At 40.9% G+C, this 26,281-nt stretch overlaps 1 protein-coding gene across 1 annotated transcript; it reads left to right on the top strand.

The window, feature by feature from the left end:
• Positions 1 to 5,189: 5,189 nt before the first annotated feature.
• Positions 5,190 to 20,455, top strand: LOC124264866 (universal stress protein in QAH/OAS sulfhydrylase 3'region-like). Its single transcript, XM_046699647.1, has 4 exons — positions 5,190 to 5,383; positions 14,556 to 14,636; positions 17,955 to 18,061; positions 20,240 to 20,455. The coding sequence occupies exons 1-4, from the start codon at positions 5,311 to 5,313 to the stop codon at positions 20,453 to 20,455; spliced, it is 477 nt and encodes a 158-aa protein (XP_046555603.1). The 5' UTR covers positions 5,190 to 5,310.
• Positions 20,456 to 26,281: the final 5,826 nt, after the last annotated feature.

Genomic DNA, 26,281 nt, shown 5'->3' with positions numbered 1-26,281 from the left:
TCATCCGCCATGTCCAGCAGTTTTGGTCAGGTGGCGTGTCGGGATGGCCTGTCTCCAGGTTACTCGAAATCAGCGTTGTTGTTGTTGTTGTTGTTTTTGTTGTTGCTGCTCTTGCTGAAAATACTACAAAGGTGATATAACTAGTCTACTATTTGCTATTTGATCAGATATATGTCAACGGAAGCAGAACATAACACATTAAGTTTGTCTTTTTGTTTATCATGTCGAGCTTTGAACAACCTTCAAACCTGTTTCTACTACAATACGATATCAAAAGCTTAGAGTATATTTTGCTATTTGTAAACGTTCAGAGGTTATTGTTGCACAGATAAAACGTTCAGATATTATTGTTGTAGAGATAATACGTTCAGATATTATTGTTACACAGATAAAACGTTCAGATATTATTGTTGTACATATAAAACGTTCAGATATTATTGTTGCACAGACAAAAGTTCAGATATTATTGTTGTAGAGATAAAACGTTCAGATATTATTGTTGCGCAGATAAAACGTTCAGATATTATTGTTGCACAGATAAAACGTTCAGATATTATTGTTGCACAGATGAAACGTTCAGATATTATTGTTGCTAAGATAAAACGTTCAGATATTATTGTTGCTAAGATGTACCGTTCAGATATTATTGTTACACAGATAAAACGTTCAGATATTATTGTTACACATATAAAACGTTCAGATATTATTGTTGTACATATAAAACGTTCAGATATTATTGTTGCTAAGATAAAAAGTTCAGATATTGTTGTACAGATAAAACGTTCAGATATTATTGCTGTAGAGATGATACGATTATTCAACTTGCTCATTTTCGACAACCCGATGATGGTGATGACGTGGTTGCACCACGAAGTATTTACCGTGTGAGACAATTTGTCCTTTATCTTTATTTATGTTGTGGATGTAAAAGTATCGCACCGAAAACTCTCAGCAGAAGGCACGATGAAAACTCTCAGCAGAGAGCACGATGAAAACTCTCAGCAGAGGGCACGATGAAAACTGTCAGCAGAGGGCACGATGAAAACTCTCAGGAGAGGGCACGATGAAAACTCTGTGTAGAGAGCACGATGAAAACTCAGCGGAGGGCACGATGAAAACTCTCAGCAGGGGGCACGATGAAAACTCTCAGCAGAGGGCACGATGAAAGCTCTCAGCAGAGGGCACGATGAAAACTCTCAGCAGAGGGCACGATGAAAACTCTCAGCAGAGGGCACGATGAAAACTCTCTGTAGAGGGCACGATGAAAACTCTCAGCAGAGGGCACGATAAAAATATGGATGTGAATAGTACAGACGTAGAAGTGGCAGCCCTTGACATGTTGACCTCTTGACCTTTGCGTGAGTACCAATATAAGTGGTGGTATTCTTGACTATATCACCTAGCAACGCGTGCTGTTAAGCACGTGTTTTTAATGGTACATGTCGTCATGGTTACTGGCACTGTCTCCGCAGTAGAAGACAGCTACGTGCAGAGCTCCACCATGTTGTGTAAACCTACACTATAAGTATGTACCTGGCATCGTTCCTGTTAGTCTCACAGTCCGTCAATGGTTGTGTAAACCTACACTATAAGTATGTACCTGGCATCGTTCCTGTTATTCTCACAGTCCCTCAATGATTGTGTAAACCTACACCTTAAGTAAGTACCTGGCATGGCTGCTGTTAGTGTCACAGTCCCTCAGTGGTTGTGTAAACCTACATTATAAGTAAGTACCTGGCATGGCTGCTGTTAGTCTCACAGTCCCTCAACCAAACTGTTTGATCCCGTCCGTCTAGCACTGCCATTAATGCCAACGCTCTGGATGAAGCAAGTCTAGATTTCCCCAGGTATAGGGCTATCATCTACAAACAAACGAGCTCACTTCAGGGGTCAGGTTACAGAGGAGACATATCAAACTCCCTAGGGACAGAACTGTATACAAAGACTAACGATTAATCTCGTTACACGAATACGATTAAACGAATATAAATCATTTTGACAAATAAACCCATTTTAATTGAAAAGAAACCCTGTGAGATGGGAAATCCAGAACCCGAGGAAATCTAGACTTGCTTCATTTAGGACTTTACCGTCGCGGGGAGGGCTGGGCTGTAGGGGAAATCTAGACTTGCTTCATTTAGGACTTTACCGTTGCGGGGAGGGCTGGGCTGTAGGGGAAATCTAGACTTGCTTCATTTAGGACTTTACCGTTGTAGGGAGGGTTGGGCTGTAGGGGAAATCTAGACTTGCTTCATTCAGGACTTTACCGTTGTGGGGAGGGCTAGGCTGTAGGGGAAATCTAGACTTGCTTCATTTAGGACTGTACCGTTGCGGGGAGGGCTGGGCTGTAGGGGAAATCTAGACTTGCTTCATTTAGGACTTTACCGTTGCGGGGAGGGCTGGGCTGTAGGGGAAATCTAGACTTGCTTCATTTAGGACTTTACCGTTGTAGGGAGGGCTGGGCTGTAGGGGAAATCTAGACTTGCTTCATTTAGGACTTTACCGTTGTAGGGAGGGGTGGGCTGTAGGGGAAATCTAGACTTGCTTCATTTAGGACTTTACCGTCGCAGGGAGGGCTGGGCTGTATGGAAATCTAGACTTGCTTCATTTAGGACTTTACCGTTGTAGGGAGGGCTGGGCTGTAGGGGAAATCTAGACTTGCTTCATTTAGGACTTTACCGTTGTAGGGAGGGCTGGGCTGTAGGGGAAATCTAGACTTGCTTCATTTAGGACTTTACCGTTGTAGGGAGGGCTGGGCTGTAGGGGAAATCTAGACTTGCTTCATTTAGGACTTTACCGTTGCGGGGAGGGCTGGGCTGTAGGGGAAATCTAGACTTGCTTCATTCAGGACTTTACCGTTGTGGGGAGGGCTGGGCTGTAGGGGAAATCTACACTTGCTTCATTTAGGACTTTACCGTTGTAGGGAGGGGTGGGCTGTAGGGGAAATCTAGACTTGCTTCATTTAGGACTTTACCGTTGTAGGGAGGGCTGGGCTGTAGGGGAAATCTAGACTTGCTTCATTCAGGACTTTACCGTTGCGGGGAGGGCTGGGCTGTAGGGGAAATCTAGACTTGCTTCATTTAGGACTTTACCGTCGCAGGGAGGGCTGGGCTGTAGGGGAAATCTACACTTGCTTCATTTAGGACTTTACCTTTGTAGGGAGGGGTGGGCTGTAGGGGAAATCTAGACTTGCTTCATTTAGGACTTTACCGTCGCGGGGAGGGCTGGGCTGTAGGGGAAATCTAGACTTGCTTCATTTAGGACTTTACCGTCGCGGGGAGGGCTAGGCTGTAGGGGAAATCTAGACTTGCTTCATTTAGGACTTTACCGTTGCGGGGAGGGCTAGGCTGTAGGGAAAATAACATGGTTCAGGGACTGAACAGAACTGTGGTAACTTTAGCATCTGCCAACACTTAATCAACAAACACAGTGTGTGGCAGGAGGCTGGTGTGCCGAGGGTCTAGTCCTGCAACAAGTATGTGGAATGGACATACATAGTCTGTAATCAGGCAAGTCTGTTTGAAGTGACTGCATGGAGAAAGGCTCCCTGGGAATTCTATTTAGGAAATAGTCACATTCGTATAACTAGTTATCCTCACTTATAACACACGTGGCCTGAGCCCCAGAGTGACTATAATTATGACTAAGGTTTAATTGTGTAACACACGGAGTGTTGCTTTCACTGGCCCGCTACACGTTTTCAAAGAGTCACATACATGTATTTGCTGGAGATGTTACTGAGCTACGCGGCATTTACTGTTTATGATGGAATTTACATATCATAAAAGTACGAACTTTAACATTTGGAGGCAAATTCAAACTCCTGGATAATTTATTCATGTATTGGGTATTCCAGATAAAACTGCTGTTTGTCAAGCAAAGTTCCAAATCACAAAGATTTCAAAATATGAATGGAAGGGCTAGGAGTTAAGGGCAGGACTACTCTGGTTAGACACCCAGGTGAGAGGACAGAGCTGGGCAAGAGGGCCAATACATCTCCCTGTCGTTTAAACCTTTATCTGACGGTTGTAACATATGTAATTGATCAGGACCCAGCAGGTGTAGCCCCTGGGTAGTTAGTGTCTGAATCTCTCATCTGACTTGGCTCCTTCCAGTAAATGGAGCCCTGTTTCTCACAGAATATATCTTCAGTGACTAAACGTTGGGGTCTGTACGTGTTCCTATAGCTGTTTCAGAGTAGTGTGCAGTTAACTTTTCCGCCCACGCCATTTCTCCCCGTTAGCATTTAGTTGCTAAGTGTTTGGTAATACGCTCGCTGATATTAAAGGTGACAGTTTGAAGACGAACAAAGGTGCTTTTGACGACTGGAAACAAATTTGGTTGGGACCTGGCACGGCTCACGCAATCTTCTCCTGTAGGGTGGGTGATTGAATGGTGTGGGGGTTGGTGTGGATGTGAATTTATCTTCCTAGGTGGCCTTTGCACACACACACACACACACACACACACACACACACACACACACACACACACACACACACACACACACACACACACACACACACACACACACACGAACGCACACGCACGCGCACACACACACACACGAGCGCACACACACATATACGCACATCAAATATCACATGTTATCATTTTATGTCAGTTAACATCAATTTATTAAGAGTCGGTCATTTCGGATCTGAACAGTTTTCAACAATATGACATCAAGGGACAAGCAATGTATACTTCACTCACTACCTTTTTATACCCAAATGGGGATTCGAACCCGGGTGTGGCACAGCAGGTGTCTCCAGGGACTTAGCAAACCTCCTTATTCTGGCTGTGAAACTTTACTAACATCTTAATTAAAATGAAATAGAATCCTATAAAGTTTGGATGGTTTCAGCAAGTAATGAGAACACAATAATTACAACATTAATTTCACCTTGACAAACACAAATTATGAAAGCGCGCAATGTTGCAGATTTTTGTGACAAAAACTGCGTAATAAAAGACTGTTTTAATACCAAGAGCATATTTTTCAGTCTGTCATCATCAACAAACTGCATTTATTCTATACGAGAAAAAATGCTATCTTGTAACGCAAACGTGTTGCAGATATACATTTTCACATTTGGTGAGCGATTGACACCATTGAGGAAGTCGCCATGCAAGTGGGAATGCCCTTGCAGCTGGTCGCAATCGACCTTCACCCCGGTTGCAGGGTCAAAGGTTAGAGCTCTCCCCGATCTGAATGTCAGAGCTATTGTCGGTGTTCGCGCACTGTTGGTGATAGTGTTGGCTACATTTAGAGACAATTCAGTGCATCGGTACCTTCAAGCTGCTGACATGGCGACAGAAGAAGGGAGAAACGTGGTCATTGTCATAGATGACAGCGAGTTCTCGGAATATGCATTCGACTGTGAGTAGAACTAGCAGCCCTGTGCAGCAATAATTTACACATCCTAAAACATCCAGTGTCTAGTCCAGACGAACACAAACCGCAAAAACCGACAGGGCCGTTCCGCGAAATAATAATTCATAGGTTTAGCGTGCGGGGGTGGACATTTTAACTATCTGTGAATGAAAACATATTCTAGATAACATTGCACACATGTCAAATTGAGTCACCCAGTCTAGCATGAGTCTGAGGTTGTTGAACATGCACGCCGAACATTGTCACGATATCTCATTCTGGTGCACTGACTAGCTGCAGCAACAGACGCAGGGCAGAGCATCACTTGATCATACCGATACTGAGATACGGTGATTTCTTCATTTTTCATATATCGTATTCGATTTGAGAAACGTTTCCCCATCACGATCATTAATAATAACTCACGTTGCCATTTTCGACGTTCTCCTTTATTCGAGGTTATCATCACACAGGTTGAAGTGTACATTCACATAGGGACTTGCGGGCAGTGTTTCTTTCTTTCTTTGTTTCAATCAGTCATCAGAGTTCAAGATCAAAATATGTCCCCATTCCTTACATATATATCTATAGTAGTAGTAATAGTAGTATGATGGGCAGGTAAACTGATCCTGGTGATCAGGAAGGGAGACAATGCCTTACTTAGGTGAGATGTGAAGACAGGATTTCCTGGGAGTTTTGGGGCAGTTGGAGGTCTTGTTGAGACATAATTGTACTGATGTTGAAAAGATACTATGAGTCAAGTTTATTTCTGTTTGGTAAATATCATATATACTTCTCATCAAAAGTTTAGACTCACTAGTGTAAATATAGCCACTTACTTCAGGCAAGTGTTCTAAACTAAATTTTGCAAAAATATTCCATACTGTTTAGGAGTACTGTTTGCACATGAACTGATGTATTGTATAACAAATTCGTAACATTGAAAAGATTATTGTCATTAGTTCAGTAAATGATGAAAATCTTTGGAAATTGTGAATTCTTAACAAAACTTTACACCACGACGCAGCTGTTCATATGTACGATATTTGCTCATGCTTTTCAGCAGTTTGATGCATGATCCTCGTGTAATTCATCTGCATAAAGTTTGCAGTTGGTCCCCCAAATTAGTGGAGAAATCAACCTTCAGTATAATAAAATATCATTTATATACATAACATATAGTGAGTGTTTTAAGTGAGTCTTTGGCGTGAAGTATATTACGATTTAAAACTGTATAACACGAGGAAGTAACTATAATGCTTTGGTATGTTTCTAACATGAAACAAGTACTAAATAGAAAAAACTTATGCCATGAGTGTGAAAAGAACAGCTAACTAGCTTCTGTCGCTGAACTATTAGTGATGTAATTTTTATTGTGATGTCCTGGAAACTGATACTGTCAATAGCCTCCAAAGCATTGTGATGTCCCGGAAACTGATGCTGTCAATAGCCTCCAAAGCATTGTGATGTCCTGGAAACTGATACTGTCAATAGCCTCCAAAGCATTGTGATGTCCTGGAAACTGATACTGTCAATAGCCTCCAAAGCATTGTGATGTCCTGGAAACTGATACTGTCAATAGCCTCCAAAGCATTGTGATGAAATGGTACTGATATCTCTAGGGATAGAGTTTGATCTCACTCAAGGGTGGATGTCCCCCGCTGTGATATTGCTGGAATATTTCTATAAGCAGCGTAAAACCATGCTCACTCACTCACTCACTCACAGCCTGGTTCCCTGGGTCTGTTGCGCCTGCGCTAACGCTCCGACACTGACCCAGGCAACCACTGCCGAATGGCGGCCTTCACTGCAGGGAGACGCGCCATACATTTACTATAGAAAAATCCGAGAACGTGTGGTTAGAATTTTTTCATAGCATTTTCATCGATACTGTGGCAAAGTATACGTCACCAGAAAAACACCCATCGTTACTTTCAGTGTACAAACACGTTATTTAAGCAGTTTCGAAACACGAAAATCGTCGTTGCATTGGCTATATGTAAACAATTACACACACCCTATATTCATCACCGACATGTGCTTTGATATTTCGTGTCAGATAGGTATTGCCACGAAATCGTACACATAAAACATGGATCTGAACGACCACATTGATTGAATATAGTTAGCATCTTTATTTTAGCAAATTTGATGACGAAATTATCGCCGAGTATGTCCCGTGTCTTCCATCGTTTCATGGTAGGTTTAGCGGATATATTGTTTGATCGCCTTGTGAAATTACAAGGTAAAGCGTTTAGATCATATGGATGATGTTAATGACAGGATATGTCATTCTGATATTTAGCCTCTACAAAACAACTTGAAACAGTTAGCATATATACCAATATTATTCAGAAATGTTTATGATTATAATAAACATGGTGAATCAAATGATCTATATACAAAAATGCACACACATATACAGCTCAAAACAATGAATTTTATATTTTATATTACTAAATTGAATATATCAAAATACATGGTATGATCAGTATGTTAATACATCGGTATAACATATATACTGAGTCAAAAAAGAAACTTCACAAAATGTAATTTGAAAAATAATGAATAATCTTTCTCTGATGATACATCTATGTATCCGAAATGGGATCCCTATCTTTCGACTCTAGAAAAACGTTAGCAAAACCCACTCAAACCCATCCATTCGTTGTGCAAATGACGTTAGTGCCAAATCAGGTTTTGCATGTGCAGTCGATCACGTGATCTTCGCACCGAAGTTTTCTTCATATGCATGTGTTTGCATTGGCCTCAAGAATTGAAAAAACACTTTTAAACCACAGTTCTAACGGTACTTGAAATGCCACGATTGTTATGTGCAACGTGAACGTGCCGTTGGCATGTTGCAAGCGGGAAGATCAGTTATTAACGTCGCAAGAGCAATGGGATGCAGCCGTCGTACTGTGCATGACTTGCGAGGTCGTCTACAACAAACTGGCACCACTTCTAATCGCCCAAGGTCGGGTCGTCCACGTGTGACGTCACGAGCAGAAGACCGTCAAATCGTCCTACGCCACCTACGTGACAGATTTCTGCCGGCTGTTAACCAGGGCTGAGACGCTTAGAGGTCGACTGTCCTCACAGACCATTCGAAATCGGTTGCGGGCTGCCAATCTCCATTCTCGACGTCCATATCGTGGGACAATATTGACGCCGTTTCATCAACGTCAACGTCTGCTGTGGGCTCAACGTCACCTCCAATGGACCCAGAGAGACTGGAATCGAGTCGTCTTTAGCGATGAATCCAGGTTTACCCTCAGATTCGCGGACGGCGGGCATAGAGTCTGGAGACGACGTCGTGAACGGTATGCCCAATGTTGTGTACAGGAAGTCGACAAATTCAGGGGCGGAAGTTGCATGGTGTGGGGCGCTTTCTGTGGGAACAACCCTTCCCGACTTCTGGTCATCCGTGGAAACCTCACAGCTGCTGCTTACCGCGACCAGGCGCTCACCCCTGAACTTGTTCCTTTCATGGCGGCTCATGGCCCAGGTCTACAGTTCCAGCATGATAATGCTCGGCCGCATACTGCGATGTTGACACGAAATTTCCTTCAAAACGCTGGAATCAACGTCATGGACTGGCCATCGAGGTCCCCTGACCTTCATCCAATAGAGCACGTTTGGGATGCACTTGGGAGAAGGCTTCGTGGTCTTAGGAACCAACCTCAGAATTTGCAGAAACTTGGCACTGCCTTGCAAGAGCAATGGCGCAGAATCCCCAACCATGTGTTCACAAGCATCAGGCAGTCGATGAGGAGACGGTGTTTGGTAGTGATGAATGCGAGGGGCAGCCATACACGATATTGAACTGAGAAATTTCGCTTTTTTATTCATGTGACTTGACATTCTGTATACCCATGTTTTGGAACGGCGGTGTAGCCTAATGGAACTGATTATGGCACTGTCAGTGTATCGAGTACATCACACAGATCTCAGCAATGAAATAATAACAATTTAACCATCTTACCATCTCTTGTTCTTTTATAGTGCCCTGAAGAAAGAATGTGAAGTTTATTTTTTGACTCAGTATATGTGAAGAAGAACTTTTAGACAAATGAACATTCCACTATTTGTGAACTGTTGAATTAAGGGTGATTTTTACCAATGATACCTGTCATGAGAACTGTAGTTTTTATGGCTTTAAGCCAGTATCAGAGTATACATTTGCGGTACATTGATTATTTTGAGCATGATTACCCTGGTGTTATTAGAATACATCTGATACAAATCATCTGATGTAAGCAATTTTTCAGTCAGATATCAGTTAACTAGTTTGGTTAAATGCTGCTATGGACTCTTTTCTTTATTTTATTATACTTTACAGCAGTGCATGCATACATAATTCAACACACCATCAGTGATTTTGCTTTGAATTTTGGGTAATTTGCTGTGTACTTGTTGACCAGTTCACTATTGTGATTATGGTTTTTTTAATCAAAAGTTTATGGTGTGTATCTTGAACTTGTATCTTTATATAGATATTTGGTATTGTGTTAACACCTAAACTTATTTGGACTAAAGCACTAACTACTCTTGGTGCACAGAGTAAAAAGGCTGTTATGGCATTGTACAGATGTCAAAAGAAAGTTGAAAATAAACCATGTCAAGATTAATTATGATATTTAATGCTATGATTGTTCCTATAGTGTGTAATGGTGCAGAAGTATAGGGGACCTCATACTGTAAAATTATTGAAGATATACAGCATAAAATGCGTAAACGGTTTCTCAAAACAATGTTATGGTTTGGGGAGAATGTGGCAGAACCCCTCTCCAACTTGTGCACACCACAAGCCCTATAAGGTATTAGTGCAGGCTACTGTATTTGGATGAACGCAAACTGCCTCGCCAATGCCGTACCTCAAATTAAATATATTCTGTTTAGACTCATTCATATTTAGAATATTCTGATTTGAATATGTACGGTTAGCACAAGATGTGAAGATATTTATTCGCCTGATTCCTTCTATTAACAGCATTTTAAATCACTGTTAAATGTGGAAAAGAATCTTACACTCCATATCCCTGTACACCTAAGACTAGCCATGGCTCTTTTCAGTTGTAGTAGGTTTAAACTTCCAGTCGATTTTGGAAGATACACAACTTTCCCATACACTGAATGACTGTAAATATTGTATCTTTTGTTGAAGATGAGTTTCATATTCATGTATTGCTTGTAGGTGAGCATTACTCAACCATAAGAATTATGTATAGGTCTTAAACAATTATATATAAAGTCCCGCACTGTAACATTTGTTATCAGATCGATGATCATGCTGTTGATCTCTGGATTGCCTGGTCCAGACTCGATTATTTACAGGCCGCGCCATATTGCTTGAATACAGCCGAGTGCAGCCTTAAACAACAAACCAACCAACATCTTTTATCGAAATTCTTTCATCTGAAAACTTCGACAGACAGACAAGACAACTTTGATGTTGTATATTACTCATGTCTATATTTATGTTAAACAGCTAAGGGAATTGTAATAGAATGGCTTCATTGGCATGCGTGTTTCATGCAATCAAAGATAGTCTGTATTAAACTGTCTGTTTATTGTGATCGTAATACCAACAGGTTTCAAAACTGAATGTACTCCATTCCCCACCCCTCTCCAATCCCACATATAGCTACAGTGATTTTATGTAATAGGAAATGGACACATTATGAAATATTAATAGCTGTTTTTTACTAAACATGTCTTTAACGAACATGAGCCCCATCTGGGAGTATTGTGCATCAGTGTGTTTTAGACAATGCGCACTTTTCTTTTTATGAGTCGGCTCTTTCAAAACAAGCTAAAACACACACAGTTATGAATATTTCATAATGTGTCCGTTTTCCTATTATATACAAAACTGTAGCTATATATGGGTTGGGGAATGGGGTACTTTCAATGTTATATATAATGGTCCGATGTGTAATCGACTTCCCAGTAGAATCACGCAGATGTTGCCATACTATGACTATGTTTAAAGGTCACATGCAACGTAAAACACAACTTTGCAGATTCTGATACCTTTCGGTATGGACTTACCGAAACAAATCATCAAAAATGCAAATTGAACTTATAAAGGTCTAAAAATAACGCGATGAACAAAGACGCGCGAAATCGTAGTTCAAACGATTCACTAATTTTCATTTTGGGGGAATTCAAGTGGTTCCAACAGCTGGGCTGCGCTCATAGCACATACGCAGTGAAATAGTTTCGCGCAACTTGGAAGTGGGTTGTCCGGTGAATACTCCGTGAAGGCTTTGATGTGAGCTATTTTTCTAATGTTTCGTTGATATCTCACATGCGCGAGCATTTTATATGTTATGACAGTAAATTAACTGTTTATATAATTTCATTTGTCTATTTCACCACACGTTCTTCTTAACGAGTCACTTTCTCAATTCGCTACTTAAAAGCAATGTCATTATTTAGCATTGACAGAATTTCTAACTGTGATATAGATATGTCGTTGTCACAGACAAATCTCAATGTCTTGTTTTATTGACACCTGTGTATCTGCCTGCCTGTCTGCTAATGACAATGTTCAATACGCAACTGCTATCACTGACTACATGCATTTTGAACTTAACACCTATCAGGCTATACACCATAAACAAGACGCATTGATTTATGGCCCGAGTTCGGTCTCTGTCACATTATGTAATTACACAGACAGGAGAGGTGATACTTGAACACGTGACATGTTATGATGTCTGTTGATTGCAAAATGTTATATACAAACAATGAGCATGTATTTACAAAACCCAACATCTCTATATATACACACACAATGAGCCGTGAGGGCATCTGCAAATGAACCAGCCGTTAAACTTGAATGCACACCCACCCGCTCATTATGCCAAATGAAAACAAATAATAAATAGGCCATATTCTTCTAATATTATACCATTTTTGAAAGCACATACATTGATAAAAAACCATTGTTGAATGAATTATTTATGTGTTTCAAATGTATTAGAAATAATAATTAATAATAATAATTAATTATTTAATGTGGTAACAACCATTTTCTAGTTACTATTACTGGGCGTTCAGTTTATTTCCAACACACAAAACAGGAGAAATGGGGGCCACTTCATCGAATTACACGTCATCATATTTGCTAAAATATAGATGCTAGCTATATTCAATCAATGTGGTCGTTCAGATCCATGTTTTATGTGTACAATTTTGTGGCAATAGCGAGCTGACACGAAATATCAAAGCACATGTCGGTGATGAAAATAGGGTGTGTGTCATTGTTTACATATCGCCCATGTAACGATGATTTTCGTGTTTCGAAACTGCTTAAATAACGTGTTCGTACACTGAAAGTAACAATGGCCGTTGTTCTGGTGACTTATATTTTGCCATAGTATCGATGAAAATGCTGTGAAAAAAATCCAACAACCGGTTCTCGGATTTTTCTATAGTAAATGTATGGCGCGTCTCCCTGCAGTGAAGGCCGCCATTCGGCAGTGGTTGCCTGGGTCAGCGTCGGAGCTTTAGCGCAGGTGCAACAGACCCAGGGAACCAGGCTGACTCACTCAAGGGTGTCTCACATTGGGCTATACAAAACCGAATTAATTCCCATTGACTTCTATACTAATGTTGTAGTTTTTTTTAAATTAACAAAGATATCAACAGCTTTTAAAGAAGCAATAAAAATATACAATATGACCGCCTCAGCCAGCTCCTTTTCCGAGTACAGGAAGTACAGACCAACCCCAGTTCTGCACAAAATGTCAACCGCTTGAAACTGTCCTGTGATCACATTCAGTATAAGTTCAGTATATGTAAAATAAGACAGCACTAAACATTTAAGACTATGGTATATGTACTCTGAGGGGGGAGTGAGTGAGTCCGGTATACACTCCTACGACTGTGTTCATCAGGCAGACTGTTTCCTATCTGGAGATGTGTGATTGAAAATGTTTATGTCTGTACCGCCATTTTTATAAGCATGCAGGAAGAATTGAGACTTCCTCATGTTTCACTAAAGACATAAAGATTTATCACGTGACTGGTTCCCTTCTCACGTTGACCTGACCCTTGTACTGGGGATGCATCTGAGGTTGAGGTATCCAGGGAGAGTCAAGGGTTTCTTGTCATCTAAAACTGAGGGATATCAACCAATAAGGGAAATTAAGTGATAGTCAATCTCCATAACACACTTCGAGTGAAAGTAGACTGAGTGAATGAGTACGGTTTTAGCAATATTACATCAATATCAATAAAGAGCAATAAAGAGATTGATCTGGCCTAGCTAGTTCTTCCCCAACCCTTGCTCTTATATCAAAAGGGGGAGATTCTGACCTAGCTAGGCTACTTCTTCCCCCACCCTTGCTCTTATATCAAAAGGGGAAGTTTCTGGCCTAGCTAGGCTACTTCTTCCCCCACCCTTGCTCTTATATCAAAAGGGTGAGTTTCTGGCCTAGCTAGGCTACTTCTTCCCCCATCCTTCCTCTTATATCAAAAGTGGGAGTTTCTGGCCTAGCTAGGCTACCTCTTCCCCCACCCTTGCTCTTATATCAAAAGGGTGAGTTTCTGACCTAGCTAGGCTACTTCTTCCCCCACCCTTCCTCTTATATCAAAAGGGGGAGTTTCTGGCCTAGCTAGGCTACTTCTTCCCCACCCTTGCTCTTATATCAAAAGGGGGAGTTTCTGGCCTAGCTAGGCTACTTCTTCCCCACCCTTGCTCTTATATCAAAGGGGAGTTTCTGGCCTAGCTAGGCTACTTCTTCCCCACCCTTGCTCTTATATCAAAAGGGGAGTTTCTGGCCCTAGCTAGGCTACTTCTTCCCCCATCCTTGCTCTTATATCAAAAGGGGGAGTTTCTGGCCTAGCTAGGCTACTTCTTCCCCCACCCTTGCTCTTATATCAAAAGGGGGAGTTTCTGGCCTAGCTAGGCTACTTCTTCCCCCACCCTTCCTCTTATATCAAAAGGGGGAGTTTCTGGCCTAGCTAGGCTACTTCTTCCCCCACCCTTGCTCTTATATTAAAAGGGGGAGACATGTTATGTCTCTAACTGATTAACGGCGACCCCACCGCCCCGAAACTAACTAACTAACTAACTTCATAAGGTAAGAGCCTCGGCTGATTCTGAGCTATTGTTCTGAGTGACAGGATGTGAGACTCTAAGCACCCTGTATCTTGTACATTTCAGTCTATGTGCTGCAAGTGCATCGTCCCGGCGACAACATCACACTAGTCCACTGCTTGGAGTACACATCTCTCATCCATGCACGTAAGTAGCTGTCAGTGGCCAGTGTCTAACGATGTCCACTGTGTTGCAGTCTATATGGACCACACCCACCGAGGCTCGGACCACATCATACTGGTGCATGTACCAGAGTACACTCACCTGACTCAGGCCCGTGAGTACTAACCCTGCATCACCACTGGGGTGTAGCTGCTGCTGTAACAGTGTTGTAATGTTGCTGTAACTGCTACTGTAACATTGTTGTAATGTTGCTGTAACTGCTACTGTAACATTGTTGTAATGTTGCTGTAACTGCTACTGTAACATTATTGTAATGTTGCTGTAACTGCTGCTGTAACATTGTTGTAATGATGCTGTAACTGCTACTGTAACATTGTTGTAATGATGCTGTAACTGCTGCTGTAACATTGTTGTAATGATGCTGTAACTGCTACTGTAACATTATTGTAATGATGCTGTAACTGCTGCTGTAACATTGTTGTAATGATGCTGTAACTGCTACTGTAACATTGTTGTAATGATGCTGTAACTGCTGCTGTAACATTGTTGTAATGTTGCTGTAGCTGCTACTGTAACATTGTTGTAATGTTGCTGTAACTGCTACTGTAACATTGTTGTAATGTTGCTGTAACTGCTACTGTAACATTATTGTAATGTTGCTGTAACTGCTGCTGTAACATTGTTGTAATGATGCTGTAACTGCTACTGTAACATTGTTGTAATGATGCTGTAACTGCTACTGTAACATTGTTGTAATGTTGCTGTAACTGCTACTGTAACACTGTTGTAATGATGCTGTAACTGCTACTGTAACACTGTTGTAATGTTGCTGTAACTGCTACTGTAACATTGTTGTAATGTTGCTGTGACTGCTACTGTAACATTGTTATAATGTTGCTGTAACTGCTACTGTAACATTGTTGTAATGTTGCTGTAACTGCTACTGTAACATTGTTGTAATGTTACTGTAACTGCTGCTGTTGGTGTCACAGCCCTGTAACTGCTGCTGTAACATTGTTGTAACATAGCTGTAACTGCCTCTCTGCCTGCTTCACTAGTCTGAGTTCTGTGAACCTTTCTCTCTGTGTGTGTTTTCTGTGAAACGTCATTATATTTGTGTATATTGCATCTATGTGCATCTGTGTGTACTGCACCTTTTGTATTTGTATATTGAATCTGTGTATCTGTATATATTCCATCTGTCCACCTCTATAAGTGTGTATATCTGTCTATATTGCATCTGTGTATGTGTGTATATCTGTCTATATTGCATCTCTCTGTGTGTATGTCTATCCTGCATCTATGTATGTGTGTATGTGTCTATCCTGCATCTGTGTATGTGTGTATATCTGTCTATATTGCATCTGTGTATGTGTGTATATCTGTCTATATTGCATCTCTCTGTGTGTATGTGTCTATCCTGCATCTCTGTGTGTATATCCGTCTATATTGCATCTGTGTATGTGTGTATATCTGTCTATATTGCATCTCTGTATGTGTGTATATCTGTCTATATTGCATCTCTGTATGTGTGTATATCTGTCTGTATTGCATCTCTGTATGTGTGTATATCTGTCTATATTGCGTCTCTCTGTGTGTATGTGTCTATCCTGAATCTCTGTATGTATATCCGTCTATATTGCATCTGTGTATGTGTGTCTATCCTGCATCTGTGTATGTATGTATATCTGTCTATATTGCATCTCTGTATGTGTGTATATCTGTCTATATTGCATCTCTCTGTGTGTATGTGTCTATCCTGCATCTCTGTGTGTATATCCGTCTATATTGCATCTGTGTATGTGTGTATATCTGTCTATATTGCATCTCTGTATGTGTGTATATCTGTCTATATTGCATCTCTGTATGTGTGTACATCTGTCTATATTGCATCTGTGTGTGTGTGTATCCTGCATCTGTGTATGTGTGTATATCTGTCTATATTGCATCTCTGTGTGTGTGTGTCTATCTGTCTATATTGCATCTCTGTATGTGTGTATATCTGTCTATATTGCATCTCTGTATGTGTGTATATCTGTCTGTATTGCATCTCTGTATGTGTGTATATCTGTCTATATTGCGTCTCTCTGTGTGTATGTGTCTATCCTGAATCTCTGTATGTATATCCGTCTATATTGCATCTGTGTATGTGTGTCTATCCTGCATCTGTGTATGTATGTATATCTGTCTATATTGCATCTCTGTATGTGTGTATATCTGTCTATATTGCATCTCTCTGTGTGTATGTGTCTATCCTGCATCTCTGTGTGTATATCCGTCTATATTGCATCTGTGTATGTGTGTATATCTGTCTATATTGCATCTCTGTATGTGTGTATATCTGTCTATATTGCATCTCTGTATGTGTGTACATCTGTCTATATTGCATCTGTGTGTGTGTGTATCCTGCATCTGTGTATGTGTGTATATCTGTCTATATTGCATCTCTGTGTGTGTGTGTCTATCCTGCATCTCTGAATGTGTGTATATCTGTCTATATTGCATCTGTGTATGTTTATATATTTGTCTATATTGCATCTGTGTATGTGTGTATATCTGTCTATATTGCATCTCTCTGTGTGTATATCTGTCTATATTGCATCTCTCTGTGTTTGTGTCTATCCTGCATCTGTGTATGTGTGTATATCTGTCTATATTGCATCTCTGTGTGTGTGTCTATCCTGCATCTGTGTATGTGTGTATATCTGTCTATATTGCATCTGTGTATGTTTATATATCTGTCTATATTGCATCTGTGTATGTGTGTATATCTGTCTATATTGCATCTCTCTGTGTGTATATCTGTCTATATTGTATCTGTGTATGTGTGTATATCTGTCTATCCTGCATCTCTGTGTGTATATGAGTCTATATTGCATCTCTGTATGTGTGTATATCTGTCAGTGATTGTCAAAAGAATGAAAACAAGAAGACAATCACTGTGCACTTAAAAAAAAAAATTTTTTTGTAAAATATGTATACAGTCTTGGATTATCTTCTGACTTTGTGTAAAACATTGGTCCTACTTATACTTTTGTGTTATACCATGGGACAGGTTATCATTGCGAGTACTTCCAAACATTGGTCCTACTTATACTTTTGTGTTATAAAATAGGACAAGTTATTATTGTGAGTACTTCCAAACATTGGTCCTACTTATACTTTTGTGTTATACCATGGGACAAGTTATTATTGCGTGTACTTCCAACTATGACTGGAACCTGTTGACAACATATTTTACACCTGGGATTATGATGTTTGTGTGTGTGAAACCTTGGCCAACATATATTTTTGAAGAAACTGTGGACAATTAATGTTCTCCATGTGCCTCTGTTTCAATAGCAGCCTTGCTGACAGACCCGGTAGTCGTGGCAGAACTCATCAAAGAGGAAGAGGTCAAGGTCAAACACCTGGTTGAAAAATACAGTGAAAAGATGAAGAAAATCCATGTATGTCCTGCAATGTGGTCTTTCTGTTCTGGTCACTGGTATCAATACATGTATCTCCTGCAATGTCATATTTCTGTTCTGGACACTGGTATCAATACATGTATCACCTGCAATGTCGTCTTTCTGTTCTGGTCACTGGTATCAATACATGTATGTCCTGCAATGTAGACTTTCTGTTCTGGTCACTGGTAGCAATACATGTATGTCCTGCAATGTAGACTTTCTGTTCTGGTCACTGGTAGCAATATATGTATGTCCTGCAATGTCGTCTTTCTGTTCTGGACACTGGTATCAATACATGTATCTCCTGCAATGTCATCTTTCTGTTCTGGTCACTGGTATCAATACATGTATGTCCTGCAATGTAGACTTTCTGTTCTGGTCACTGGTAGCAATATATGTATGTCCTGCAATGCAGACTTTCTGTTCTGGTCACTGGTATCAATACATGTATGTCCTGCACTGTAGTCTTTCTGTTCTGGTCACTGGCATCAATACATGTATGTCTTGCAATGTCGTCTTTCTGTTTTGGTCATTAGTATCAATACATGTATGTCCTACAATGTCGTCTTTCTGTTCTGGTCTCTGGTATCAATACATGTATGTCCTGCAATGTAGTCTTTCTGTTCTGGTCACTGGTACCGATACATGTATGTCCTGCAATGTAGTCTTTCTGTTCTGGTCACTGGTATCAATACATGTATGTCCTGCAATGTCGTCTTTCTGTTCTGGACACTGGTATCAATACATATATCTCCTGCAATGTCATCTTTCTGTTCTGGTCACTGGTACCAATACTTGTATGTCCTGCAATGTGGTCTTTCTGTTCTGGTCACAGGTACCAATACATGTATGTCCTGCAATGTAGTCTTTCTGTTCTGGTCACTGGTATCAATACATGTATGTCCTGCAATGTCGTCTTTCTGTTCTGGTCACTGGTATCAATACATGTATGTCCTGCAATGTAGTCTTTCTGTTCTGGTCACTGGTACCAATACATGTATGTCCTGCAATGTAGTCTTTCTGTTCTGGTCACTGGTACCAATACTTGTATGTCTTGCAATGTCGTCTTTCTGTTCTGTCACTGGTATCAATAAGTGTATGTCCTGCAATGTAGTCTTTCTGTTCTGGTCACTGGTATCAATACATGTATGTCCTGCAATGTAGTCTTTCCGTTCTGTCACTGGTATCAATAAATGTATGTCCTGCAATGTCGTCTTTCCGTTCTGTCACTGGTATCAATAAGTGTATGTCCTGCAATGTAGTCTTTCTGTTCTGGTCACTGGTATCAAAACATGTATCTCCGGCAATATAGCCTTTCTGTTCTGGTCACTGGTATCAATACATGTATGTCCTGCAATGTCGTCTTTCTGTTCTGGACACTGGTATCAATACATATATCTCCTGCAATGTCATCTTTCTGTTCTGGACACTGGTACCAATACTTGTATGTCCTGCAATGTGGTCTTTCTGTTCTGGTCACAGGTACCAATACATGTATGTCCTGCAATGTAGTCTTTCTGTTCTGGTCACTGGTATCAATACATGTATGTCCTGCACTGTATTCTTTCTGTTCTGGTCACTGGTATCAATACAGGTATGTCCTGCAATGTAGTCTTTCTGTTCTGGTCACTGGTATCAATACAGGTATGTCCTGCAATGTAGTCTTTCTGTTCTGGTCACTGGTACCAATACTTGTATGTCTTGCAATGTCGTCTTTCTGTTCTGTCACTGGTATCAATAAATGTATGTCCTGCAATGTAGTCTTTCTGTTCTGGTCACTGGTTTCAAAACATGTATGTCCGGCAATATAGCCTTTCTGTTCTGGTCACTGGTATCAATACATGTATGTTCGGCAATATGGTCGTTCTGTTCTGGTCACAGGTATCAATATATGGATATGATTGCTTTGACCAATCCAAGGAGATTCCAGTTAGATTAAGAAACAAATCTATAAAAGGTTGAACATAACCGGTGTTCATGTGGATGTCTCTGTCCTACCACAAAGTTGAACCAAGATGTCATCAATGAGCAATTAACGGTTAACATAATGGTTTCTCAGTACAATTGAGATTCCATTTGCTTTCACACATGACATCAAGAGATCGGGATGTCATACCTGTCTCGGACAAGGTGTGATGTTTGGTGGATTATGATGTGGTTGTTTCTCCCTAACAGGTGGGCGGCAAGGTGAAGCAGATGACAGGCAAAGTTGGGGAGGCGATCATCGAGGCTGCCAAGGGAGAGAATGCTGCAATGATTGTTGTCGGAACTCGAGGCATGGGCAAGATGAGGAGGACATTTCTGGGCAGCGTCAGTGACTACTGTCTACATCACTCCCCAGTCCCGGTGCTTGTGTGCCGATATAAACCAGTGAATGAACTCAAGAAATAGGTCAACAATACCTTACATGGACAAGTGTACAAGTTCTTGTGTTTCCCAACTGAATGCGGAATAACTATATGAGGAGAGTCAATCCAAAAACTGGTCACTGACGCTACTTAGGACCGGGTGATATTTGCAGCAAGAAATAGGCACTTGACCATACCCATTAGTTGTGTGATATGAATATGTGATGTATAAAATGAGTTCTATGTTGAATCAGCAATATTTCAGCCATATCTCGACAAGACAAAGTGTGCTTTCATCCACATTTGAAGTACAACATTTAACTCATTTTTTTTCAAAACATATTTATTCATTACATTATTATCTACAAACAGAAAAAGTTGCAGCACCAAATTTAAAAGCAAGCAGTCTGTCCTCACATGACATCATTCATGATACAGACCAATCTCTTTATCCGTGAGACAGTGGGGTAGCCTAGTGGTTAATGTGTTTGCTCATCACACTTAAGACCTGGATTCAATTCGCCACATCTGAACAATGTGTGAAGCCCATTCCTGGTGTCCCTGGCCGTGATATTACTGGAATATTGCTAAAAGCAAAGTGAAACTAAACTTTATCACTCACTCACTCCTCCTTTCTAAGAAGACATTAACATCTACAGATTGTCTGTGATCTGTGTGATGTAGACACATGTTTGTCAAACCTACAGGTGGTCTGTGTGATGTAAACACATGTTTGTCACACCTACAGATGGTCTGTGGTCTGTGTGATGTAGACACATGTTTGTCACACCTACAGATTGCCTGTGATCTGTATGATGTAGACACATGTTTGTCACACCTACAGGTGGTCTGTGTGATGTAGACACGTGTTTGTCACACCTGCAGGTGGTCTGTGTGAGGTAGACACATGTTTGTCACACCTACAGATTGCCTGTGATCTGTATGATGTAGACACATGTTTGTCACACCTACAGATGGTCTCTGATCTGTGTGATGTAGACACATGTTTGGCACACCTACAGGTGGTCTGTGTGATGTAGACACGTGTTTGTCACACCTGCAGGTGGTCTGTGTGAGGTAGACACATGTTTGTCACACCTACAGATTGCCTGTGATCTGTATGATGTAGACACATGTTTGTCACACCTACAGATGGTCTGTGATCTGTGTGATGTAGACACATGTTTGGCACACCTACAGGTGGTCTGTGTGATGTAGACACGTGTTTCTCACACCTACAGGTGGTCTGTGTGATGTAGACACGTGTTTGTCACACCTGCAGGTGGTCTGTGTGAGGTAGACACATGTTTGTCACACCTACAGGTGGTCTGTGTGATGTAGACACATGTTTGTCACACCTGCAGGTGGTCTGTGTGAGGTAGACACATGTTTGTCACACCTACAGATGGTCTGTGATCTGTGTGATGTAGACACATGTTTGTCACACCTACAGATGGTCTGTGATCTGTGTGATGTAGACATGTTTGTCACACCTGCAGGTGGTCTGTGTGAGGTAGACACATGTTTGTCACACCTGCAGGTGGTCTGTGTGAGGTAGACACATGTTTGGCACACCTACAGATGGTCTGTGTGATGTAGACACATGTTTGTCACACCTACAGGTGGTCTGTGTGATGTAGACACATGTTTGTCACACCTACAGATGGTCTGTGTGATGTAGACACATGTTTGTCACACCTACAGATGGTCTGTGTGATGTAGACACATGTTTGTCACACCTACAGATGGTCTGTGTGATGTAGACACATGTTTGTCACACCTGCAGGTGGTCTGTGTGAGGTAGACACATGTTTGTCACACCTACAGATGGTCTGTGATCTGTGTGATGTAGACACGTTTGTCACACCTACAGATTGTATGTGATGTGTGTGATGTAGACACATGTTTGTCACACCTACAGATGGTCTGTGATCTGTGTGATGTAGACACATGTTTGTCACACCTACAGATGGTCTGTGTGATGTAGACACGTTTGTTACACCTACAGATTGTCTGTGATCTGTGTGATGTAGACACATGTTTGTCACACCTACAGGTGGTCTGTGTGATGTAGACACGTGTTTGTCACACCTACAGATGGTCTGTGGTCTGTGTGATGTAGACACATGTTTGTCACACCTACAGATTGCCTGTGATCTGCATGATGTAGACACATGTTTGACACCTACAGGTGGTCTGTGTGATGTAGACACGTGTTTGTCACACCTACAGGTGGTCTGTGTGAGGTAGACACATGTTTGGCAAACCTACAGATGGTCTCTGATCTTTGTGATGTAGACATGTTTGTCACACCTACAGATGGCCTGTGATCTGTATGATGTAGACACATGTTTGTCACACCTACAGGTGGTCTGTGTGATGTAGACACGTGTTTGTCACACCTACAGGTGATCTGTGTGATGTAGACACATGTTTGTCACACCTACAAATGGTCTGTGATATGTGTGATGTAGACACATGTTTGTCACACCTACAGATTGTCTGTGGTCTGTGTGATGTAGACACATGTTTGTCACACCTACAGATGGTCTGTGATCTGTGTGATGTAGACACGTTTGTCACACCTACAGATTGTATGTGATGTGTGTGATGTAGACACATGTTTGTCACACCAACAGATGGTCTGTGATATGTGTGATGTAGACACATGTTTGTCACACCTACAGATGGTCTGTGTGATGTAGACACGTTCGTCACACCTACAGATTGTATGTGATCTGTGTGATGTAGACACATGTTTGTCACACCTACAGATGGTCTGTGATCTGTATGATGTAGACTTTCATTTGTATCGTTGAGTCCCTTCTACAAACCTGAATCCTGTGAGCCCAAGATTAGCCCATTGTCAGCTCCATGCAGTGGTTTAAGACGTACCTTACTTACCAAATGGTTTCATTTATTTATAATATTTTTTTGTCTTTCTAATACTTGACGACAACATAGCCTTTTTGTGTTTCTGTAGAGGTAGCCCTTCATTTTCTCATGAATATATGGTTTTGTCCAGACAGTGGAAATGACCTTTGTTAATTTTCTTATTTTATATTTTGTTTAGAACTAGATTACAACATATTTTGTCTGGCAGCATGAGCTATGCTGCTCTGAATCTAAACCACAATTAGGACAATATTTTGTGTCTACTGGTTGTCAAATACCAAGATGTCTCTCTGGCCTGGCCTGTATATTCTGTTTACATGTACTTCATACAAACATCACTCTGCTCAGTAGAAGGCATTGCTGGTGTTGCCAAGGAATCCTTTTATGTGTGCAAACTATTGTTTCCACTGCGAGAATCTCATGTACTTAATTATACAACAAAATTGAAATATCAAAAATTAAATAGTTGGGTAAAGTTCTTTCTTGTTGACTGTTTTTGTTTTGTTTTGTTGATGTTTACTTTACTTAGCTTTTGCCTCACCCACCCGTTTGCATTAAGAATAATATATTTCGGCTAAAAAATGATGCATATCTCACTTATCCTTACGTCATAGATTGGTGGAGATCGAATCAACAATTTACTTGCAGAAAAATCTCGGTTAACTGATAAATTAAACATTTTATCAACATCTTACTTCTATACAGGCGCCGACGGGTCCAGGGGGTGCAAAACAAGACCACCCCTTCCAACTTTTTTCTTATCAAACATGAGGTCTCTTAAGAATAAACTGGACGAACTTTCGGCAGCGACTAAATATTTGTATGCATTCAGAGACCGTTGCATTCTATGTTTCACGGAGACATGGCTATCACCCTCAGTGGACAGTAACACCCTCTATTTGGAAGGATTTGGTACTCCAGTTCCTCTAGACAGAGATTCAGATGCTACAGGGAAATCTATTGGAGAAGGTGTATGTATGTATATAAACGAAAAGTGGTGTCGTCGTCAGACAACCAACCCCGGGGACAATAAGGCCTTTGCTGAGGACCTCAACACTTTCTACAGCCGCTTTGATTGTTACGATTTTACCAATGAGAGAGCTCAAGTTAGTGAAGCCGTAAAGGATAGTGAAAGTCGTCTCCATATATCAGAAGCTGACGTCATTCAAAGCTTCTCCAGAATTAACATCAGAAAAGCAAAAGGACCTGACAACCTTGACGGCATTGTGTTGAAGGAGTGCAGACTTCAGCTGTGTGCAGTTTTCATTAGATTGTTTCAATTCTCAGTGAATACACACGGTATTCCATCGGTCTGGAAAACATCAGAAATTGTACCAGTTCCTAAAAAAGACACAACCTAAAGAACTCAACGACTACAGGCCAGTTGCTCTCACATCTATAGCAATGAAGTCGCTGGAACGCATTTTGTTGGGACATCTCCGACGGGAAGTTGCCGACATACTGGACCCGCTTCAGTTCGCCTACAAGTCAAGGAGGAGTTGTTGATGCCATACTGTCACTCCTTAACTATGTCTATAAACATCTAGAGACACCTAAGTCATACATCAGGATCCTCTTCGTTGACTTTTCATCTGCGTTCAGCACCATCCAGCCACATATCATGGTACAGAAACTGTTAGACATGGGCGTTAACTCATAACTCATCTACGTTCAACACCATCCAGCCACATATCATGATACAGAAACTGTTAGACATGGGCGTTAACTCATACCTCATCTGTGTGGATCCAACACTTTCTTGTAGACAGACAGCAGTACGTGAAAGTTAACGGGGCTGTATCGAGAAAACGGACCTCTAACACTGGTGCGCCACAAGGCTGTGTAATATCTCCTGTTCTTTTCACCCTCTACACTTATGATTCTGCAAGCTCGAATTCAACCTGTCCAACTGTAAATTTCACAGATGATACAGCAATTGTCGGCAAACTGAACGACACTGATTCTGAAGATCTGTAGAAAGAGGACATTAATCATTTCACGACTTGGTGTACAGAAAACCAATTACTCTTAAATGTCACAAAAACAAAGAAACTGATAATTGACTTTCGGAGTAAGCCCACAGAAATGCTTCCAGTGATAATCAACGGTGAATGTGTTGAGACAGTGTCTGAGTATAAGTAGCTGGGAACCTTCATTGACTCTAACACTGAAGCCCTGTACAAAAAGTGTCAACAACGTCTTCATCTCATGCGTAAACTGAGATCTTTCAATGTTAACCCATTTGTGATATCATTTTGTTATGCAGCATTTATTCAGAGTATTTTAACATTTTCCTTCCATTGTTGGTACGGGTCTCTCTCAGTTCATCTCAAATCAAATATAGACAAAACTGTTAACACTGCAAGTAAAATCGCTGGAGTCGGATTTGAATGTTTATCATCAATATATAAGAGGCAAATCGTGAATCAAGCTGTCAAAGTTATATCTGATACCTAAATCAATGAATTTATGTAAATATGTTTTGTATCTCTCTGATGTGTCAGTAGCTCTGCTGATGTAACACAAATTCCTGAAAAGGCATTAAAGTACTATTCTATTCTATTCTATTCTATTCTATTCAGTCGAACACAACACTGAACGTCTTTGTATAGCGGCTGTCGAGCAGTCCACCCTTTATCTCCTACTACACGTGTCGAGATTCTGATCCATAAAATGTTTCTGTCTATACAGTCGCAAGCCTTTCTCAAATCAATAAAAGCAACAAACGTAGATTTTTTCTAAGTTTCCGTGTTTCTAACAACGATGAAAGAGTATGTACATGGTCTATGGTCGGTCGTATTTTTCTGAACCCATTCTGAGAGTCATGGAGGACATTGTTGGTTTCAGTCCATACTTGTAGTCTCTCGTTCAGGACACAACAATACAGCTTGTATATCGAGGTTGTCAGAGTGATGTAATCATTATATATGTTTTAAGAAACCACACTCATTTAAGCTTAGCACTTAAAATGTCC

The sequence above is a fragment of the Haliotis rubra genome, unplaced genomic scaffold (assembly GCF_003918875.1).
Source record: "Haliotis rubra isolate DU_JTF1 unplaced genomic scaffold, ASM391887v1 Scf1209, whole genome shotgun sequence".
Taxonomy (NCBI): Eukaryota; Metazoa; Mollusca; class Gastropoda; order Lepetellida; family Haliotidae; genus Haliotis; species Haliotis rubra.
The sequence above is the reverse complement of the archived record's forward strand: the minus strand, read 5'-3'. Positions and strand labels throughout refer to the sequence as shown.